Genomic DNA, 7,626 nt, shown 5'->3' on the forward strand with positions numbered 1-7,626 from the left:
CGAAGTTAGCTTTAGCTAGCACCAAAAGCCAACGAAGTAGGTTTACGGAGTCGACGACAGGCCACCGCTCTGAGAGACTGGAACTGGGCAATTTGCAATGGTGGACGGTCAAACAGACAGACACGCACGCAAACAGACTCAAAATAGGAGAGGTAAGTCTGAAATGGTATTCTGGGCAAGAACTTGACTTTGACGAAAAGTATGAGCATTTAAGGAAAAGTAAGAGAGACTTATGCGCTAAGCAAAGTCCTAGCTCGACCTAACACGAATTTCACTGGCATACGCGCCAGCTTCTAAACTAGTAGCACTTTGCGCTTACTGGCCAGATTGGGCTGTGGACCTGGGCAGCAGACTTTTCCGACGACCTAGGCAATGAAGATGTTAAAATAAGTAGCACGCAACACCCTCAGTTCTCTACCTCTGGCTGCTCACAATCTCATACGTTTCTGACCGACTACGGTGTTCTTCTAATCTTTCTGGAGTTCTAGATATCTTTGTTTCTTGGCTGCATGCTTTGCCTGCCGGCGTTGCCTAGTCAATGGGGGCGACCGCGGTGCCAAGCTAGCAACCCTTCACGACAACCGGCGTATTCGTGTTTGCCTAAAGCTGCATACATATGAGCGAAATAATGCTTGCAATGTGAAAAAAATGTCACAAAGTTGAACTCCCTTAGCGACCTTGTACGAATATATGTCGAGGGGTACAGCCGTGTGGCATATCCCAATGCTAACTACTGCACATACGCAGAGGGACACTGCAGATACATGCGTTGAGTACGTTTGACGGGATATGCGTTTTACAGACTATTTTCTAGTTGCAGGCTGGTAATAAAGCGCAAACAATACAATATTTGGATCAAACAAAGTCAACGCGCCATACACAAACGACTAGCCAAGACATATTCATAAACAATCTATAATGCGTTTTTCTTTCGTAATCTGCATACTCTTTGTATAATATATCCGTACAGTTCTACCCGTACCTTGTTGAGAGTTAGGCTCGAGCCCGTTATTTAGATCTAATCCACACACGACCACATAATCTACTAGCCGCCTGCCATTACTGCACAGCGCCAGCTTATCGTTCGAGTCCATTTTGTTACTCCTATAACAATTATCACCGTTTTTCGCTATAGATGACTACTATGAACCGTCTTGTTTCGATTTCGCTCCGGCTTCTTGGATGGTTTTCTCTGCGAAATATCCCATTTTCACGATGGACTCTCTTCGCGTTCACCGTTCCCCTGATGAACCATGAATATCCTGTTATTTTTCTATAAATTTTCACAGTCGTTCATTGTATCTATTACAATATTTTGTGCAATGGTTTTTCCTGCTGTCACCCCGTACTTTCACGTTGATTCTTGCTCAACGTGAATTTCATTGCTCTTTATCCTTTAAAAGTACGCATACACATTTCAAGTCACCCAGATAACCAATGGTGGTGATCACAAGACAAAAACCTTTTATAATTGCTTTCCAATAAACGGCCTATGACCAACCCTCTAAAAGCGAGAACACACATACGCAAATAACGTTTGCAATTTTTACAGGCACTGCTGTCACGTTGCACTGTTGAAAATCAGCACCGCTATACTGCTTCACACTTTGTCAATCTGCCGCCCTGCGCCTCCTTCGTAAGCTTGGCATCAGTAGCAGCTGATATGCCTTGTATCCATTGAGTGCCGTCCCATTAACGTCCATCCTTGTTATCTCTCGAAACTCTGATCATTGCCGTTCGACGCGCTGCAGTGGGTTACTTTACCGCGGCACCTCCTCGCCAAACGATACTACCAGAGCCAATGGAAGGGCGCTGATCTTTGTGTACGTCGCAGGAGCGACTGTATAGACGGTAAAAAAAAGTGAATAATCATAGACAGGGCACGCGCCGTTAGAATGGCGACACAAAAAGGCTGACGAGAGGCTGGCTCTTCTGATAGAAGCTGAAATTAGAGTTTCTTCTCTTTCTGCCTACTATTGTACGCGAGCCAACGAATCTTCACGTCGGAGTATGATTTTGTTCGCAGGTCTGTCTAAGTGCGTGACGTAACGCATGTGCGCACGCAGCTATCGAACACAGCTGTAACATGGAGATTTTTTTAACAGCACTTCCCAGCAGAGACTGCTGCAGCCGGTATCGTTTCTATTAATATCGTTAGGAGCTTGAAATGACTAACTTTAAGCCAGCTGGTTTCTTTGGGGAAGGTGGCTCTACAGGCTGTTTTGCGCGCTCTGCCTTTGTTGTTCGCGCAGGTAAGCAGAGCTGGATGTCCGCAGCCATCGCGCTAACATGAATCATTATTTCTTCTATCTTCCATATTCTTAACACGTTTGCGTTGACTTCAACGTTCCCTCGAAAACTCACTATTGTTGACTATAGTCGACTTCGTCGCGAAGGTAGACAAAACGTGTCGACAAACCATCACAGCATATTAGGGGAGTTCCCAGACACAAATCGACCTAAACGCTGACAATGGTCGCTATTGAGTGTGTATTTATAACAATCCTTAATACGAATATGGTGTTTCGACGTATACATGAATGAGCAAATGCTGTTGTTATTCTGGCGTCGCGCTCGTTCACTGTATTGGTACAGTCACACAGAAACTTTCAATGTATTTGTGAAAAATTTACGGTGATGGCAGCTATTTGCGTCAACTAGGTGCACTTTGATCATATGATTGCAGGATGCACTCTAGGTCAACTCTGGGCCAACACAAATAGACAAACCGAACGTACGCGGCTCGTTGACTAGTGACCGTCCACTGCGGCCGCTGCTAATTCGGTCGTGTTTGAATGTTATAGTTTTCGCGCCACAGGTCGCAAAGTTCAGGGCCGAAATAATTCAGCGATCCGATCTACTCGTTAGCTGTTAATAAGCCGATAAATCGTTGAACCGTAGATAAGAAGTCGCCGCTCCAATCGTCAACTCGGCCTGCTGTATGAACAAATCGATATCAATACTTTGGCTATGGACAGTTTTGCTCATGGTTAGGGCGCAACCATTTAGAACGGCCTAGCGTCGTTTATTTGGCCCACCCTAGCTTGTAGACTTTGCAGTTTGCACTCAACTTCGACTATTATTCGCGCTAGCAAAAGATTGAGCCGCTTTTTCTGTTCGACAGAAAAATAAGATGTACAGTGACACTTTATCGACGACATGGCTCCGTCATTCTGTATCCATCTCGTTCCGCCTATCGCAAATGCGTACTCACTACCAAAAGTGTACGACACTACAGGGTATCGCAGCATATCGTTATCCTACTTCGTGGTGCCATGCAATGCCGTCGGATACCCCCTCCTCCCCCCTTCCCCCTCCCCCCACTACCGCACCACAAACAGACAGACAGACAGCAGAAGACACGGCCAACTTTGATACTCGCTGGCTGGTTCCCCACTATGCTCCGTTTTCACTTGATCGGTGTCCTCTCATTCGACAGAATGGGTATGATAAAGAACGAGCAAATAGTACTACTCCATGAGGCGTATGAGCCTACAAGAGCTTTCACCCCGCTTGCGCTCCGCTGTTTCCTGCTATCATTGTCTATACTTTAAAGCAGCTGCGCCATAATGCAGCATCGCTCTCCGGCACCTATCAGGCACATTGACAGCTTTTTCAAACTGGCTCTGACTAATCGACCGGTCGGTTGGGTTCCTTGAGACGGCCCAGCGGTAACATGTTTGCCAGTGAACTGGACGGCGCTCACATACGTTGTGTGGTTCGAATCGACGCGCAGACACAAAGTTTGATCCTCGGACAAAAAGAAAACGATGATCAACATAGTCGATTCGATCATATCCCACAACCCCACAGTCGGAGGAACCAACAAGACAAACAACAACGACGACGACGACGACAACAACAACGGTGGTGGTAACAACAACAACAACAACAACAACAACAACAACGGCGACGATAACGACAATCGACAGTGAGTAGGAAACCAATCTGATGGTCTGGGAACTGGCGCCTGTTACAGCACCGTAACAGCCGCACCGCGAAAACCAGCGAAACTCACAGCAACACTTGCAGTAGCGCCCCCAGCGATCGCGAATAACAGCTGGAGCTGCTCATAACAGCAGCGGCGGTGGCGACGCTATCAGCGGTCGTACCTCCCGCCGCTTCCGCCCTACGAGCAGGATATCACTCTCCTCGCGTTTGCCGCTAGTTCGCCGCCGTTGCTGCCGTTACCACTACCGCCACTGCTAATCAGCCTTCCTATTATCGAACAGGTAGCAACAGCAGTAGCGCGCAGTACCTAGAGAGCGAACGAGAAAGAGAGGGATAGTGCTCACACGAATGCCGGCGAAAATAATGTAGACCAATGGGCGCCAGCGATCGAAACTGGGGCTGCCCGCCGCTGTGAAGATCGGCGTCACCAACCAGCTCGCTCATTCGAGCAGACGGCTGCACCGCGGGGCGCCCCGCTGGATGAGGCCCATAGGGAGGGATAAGCAGACGCAGCAAAGCGGACGGAGACGGATAGCAGCGCCGAAGGGAAGGGAAGACCGTACAGATCCCAGAGGGGAAAGGGCAGGTAATGGCTGCTGTTTAGGGGGAGAGGGAAAGGGGGAAAAGCATTGGTGATGAAGAAAATAGCACCGCTCCGTTGCTCTGTGGCAGGTCTGGACATACTGTCAACCCAGCTGAATATAGAGAGATAGTCGACCGGGACAGCGCGCGAAGAGGGAGGACGAAATGGCGCGATAATTTAAATTGAAATTTCACCCGCAAAAAAAGAAGAAAAAAAGGCACAGGTAGGACTGGGCCCCACCTGTGCCTTCTTTTTTATCCGGGTTTTGCGGAATGTATTGGTCAGCTTCTTGCAATACGCTATGAATAAAGGAACTATATTTTACTACAAGCGATAAGACAGGTAAGAAAGGATTCAGTTTGTGAGATTTTATTTGAAGTTATTCGGCAAGTGGTGGCTAGAAAAAAATTATGTGATCAAATTATGGTATGCAGATGCCATGTGTTGCCTCACTCAATAGGCCTTTCCGATTATTTTGTTTAGAAAAAAATCGAAGCTGGTTGTAGTACTAGAGCACAAATCATACATATCTCCACCTAAGAGTATGAAAATCGCCACGCCTATTAGTCACTTCAGAGTGATATGGAGATGTTTCTAGGATAAATTTAAATTCTCGCCAGTTTTATTAATTATCGTCAGTGGTTTTTCCATAAATATGTTTTACTCAATTGTGCGAAATAGACTCTATTGTTGCGCATCTTTCTATCTGCAAGAATGAGATTAGGTCTTGCTAGACGTAGCGGCTCAGACAAACGGAACACAACGTTTTGTTGATGGTCAGCTATAGGGCTTTTAAAATCATGTGTACAATACTTCAAAGGTTACCATTTCTCAAAGGGCGCGTTGGCTTAAGTGATTAAGTCTACTCGTAAAAGAGATAGAAGCCGCTGGTTCAACTCGTGTGCATTACATGTTATTACCGGATTATACCGAAATTGATTGAATTTTCAAAATGCCAAACACTGTTTGCTGGTTACAGTAGAACACATTGAAATTGCTTTTGCGGCCATTGAAATGGCAAAACTGTAAAGGCATATGCTGAGAAATCGGTTTAGTGGAAAATATCTGTGTATGGTAGAAAAGTTTGCCTTATATCGCTGTAGCTCAACGCAACAACGATGACAAACGAGAAAGTTTTTGCCGCTAAGTGCTATAAAGTAAATGGAAGCGACCTAGAACAAAGGCAATCTCCTAATAATTTACGATATTGTGCACGCTAGAAGAGCCTAGAGCATTTTTTAATATCGAGTTCTACTTTGAAAACTAATTAAAATAATAAATAGATATACTGGTATATGGCGACAAGTTGTCGTTAGCTTACAACTGAGCAGAAACAGTAGAAAAAACAAATACGGCATGTATACCGTTAGGCTAAAAGTAAAACTTATTAACGCGGCCTCTGATCTAAAACCTCGTTGTTCATGGTGCAGTTTGCCGATGGCCATGTAGTCACGATGTCGAAACAACGATCATGATGAGTTAGAAAAACGTCACTTGATAGATGTCTATGGTATGCATTTTGAATGGATACGTGTATCTGTATAACGAAGATCGACAAACGGTCGAGAGACTTTTGCTTCACCTTGTATATGTAACTTTCTTAATTATAATTTTTTTTTTTAATTCATCACAGCTCTCTAACGTGAGCTAACAAACTGGTGAAATTCGCTCAGTCAGCGTCGTATTTGCTGGGGCCTAATTAATCTTTCCGATTTTTGTCACAGATAATCTATGTTACCTGTTAGAAATACACGTTTTTCGTAGCGTTTGGTACTTCACAGGTTACCCTAAACGTGAATAGGTCAGCTTGTGAACACTGGGTACTACCGTGCCTGCGAATTAAGCTATAATTCGAGCTTAAATATCACCAAGTTGTCGAGATCAGATACGACTTACGGCTTCGTATCATAGCAGGAATAAATCATGGAACAACCTCAGAATATTTTCATAAAGTGCTCAGGTCCGTACGTAGACTCAAAACAGGTTGGGTCGTCTAAAACAACACGGTTTCGTAAGTTTGAGAGCTGTACACATTTATCTAAGCTGTTTATAGTTTCATACATTCTCAAAGTATTATAAAATATCATCAGATGTAATCTATTTGTGCAAGGAGAGCCTAGTGTTGAGATCACATAAGATTTATAAAAGGATTTTCAATAACTAATAAATCGCCATCGGAGTTGTGTGAGATCTTGCACCTGAGAACCTATTTTTTGAACGTCTAAGCAAATGTTTTTTAAGTGCTGGAAACATGACAGAATGACCTCTCGGTAATAATTAATAGTAGTTACAGTATATTGAAACATGTGCAAAAGCACTATGCACTTTGTTTTTTATCCTATAGATGCTTAAAAACCTTTGACGATTTTGACTAGGGTTATAGTAAAGTGTCTTTAGCTTTATATGTAGCGATAATAATGCCGATTGCCTTATTTTATATCGCTATACTCCAAATGAAAGTAAATTATTGAACAAACACAAACTAAAAACATGTGGCTTTTATTAAAAATATAGAAACATTTTCCAAACGAGTTTTGCAGCCGTCATTAAATGGGGACCAGTAAATAGGTAAAAAAAAAAAATAGTCCATTAACTTCAATGCGTATTAATGTCGGCCCAATATTGACTAAGACGTTGAATTAAGCAAATTAATTATTGACGGTTCAGTGATTATCACAGTTGAGGGGCAGACTCTGTGGCTGTAAAGTCAAGCTCCGTTTCAGACTCAAGTACTATCAAGAAGCACTGAAGTCCTGATTGAATTGAAATTACTATTATTATGATTTCTATACTTTCTATACTCTCACACTTATTTTGTTTTCAAACTTATGCAATGCTCTTGAATCAAATACATCTTCTTTCAGCTTAGCTAGGATATAGACCTCACAGCCACTATAATATAGCCTATAATCGCTAAAAGCTAGAAAATCTTACAGCTATTAAATGGAATGATGAAAATCTAGTCCATACCACATAACAGGGCTCTTACCGAAAGCCAGTGTCCGCGCTGCTTGCCACCATTTTCTCTGATCAATCCCCGTCCAATTTTTCCCTTTCCTTCGCAGCTCTTCCGAACAGCAGCGAAAAACAGC

At 43.7% G+C, this 7,626-nt stretch overlaps 1 protein-coding gene across 7 annotated transcripts in view; it reads right to left on the reverse strand.

Moving 5' to 3' along the window:
- Window positions 1-4,208, reverse strand: part of LOC111254638 (DENN domain-containing protein 5B-like) — a gene marked incomplete at its 3' end in the record, with an annotated part of 28,276 nt that extends 24,068 nt beyond the window's left edge. For 3 of the 7 annotated variants that reach the window (XM_022815696.2, XM_022815694.2, XM_022815695.2), the window contains 1 exon segment: window positions 983-4,207. In XM_022815696.2, the coding sequence (XP_022671431.2) occupies window positions 983-1,094 (112 nt within the window). 7 annotated transcript variants of the gene reach the window in all.
- Between the last annotated feature and the right edge of the window lie 3,418 nt (window positions 4,209-7,626).

This window comes from Varroa destructor, unplaced genomic scaffold (genome assembly GCF_002443255.2).
Source record: "Varroa destructor unplaced genomic scaffold, Vdes_3.0 BEIS01000007.1, whole genome shotgun sequence".
NCBI classification, from domain to species: Eukaryota; Metazoa; Arthropoda; class Arachnida; order Mesostigmata; family Varroidae; genus Varroa; species Varroa destructor.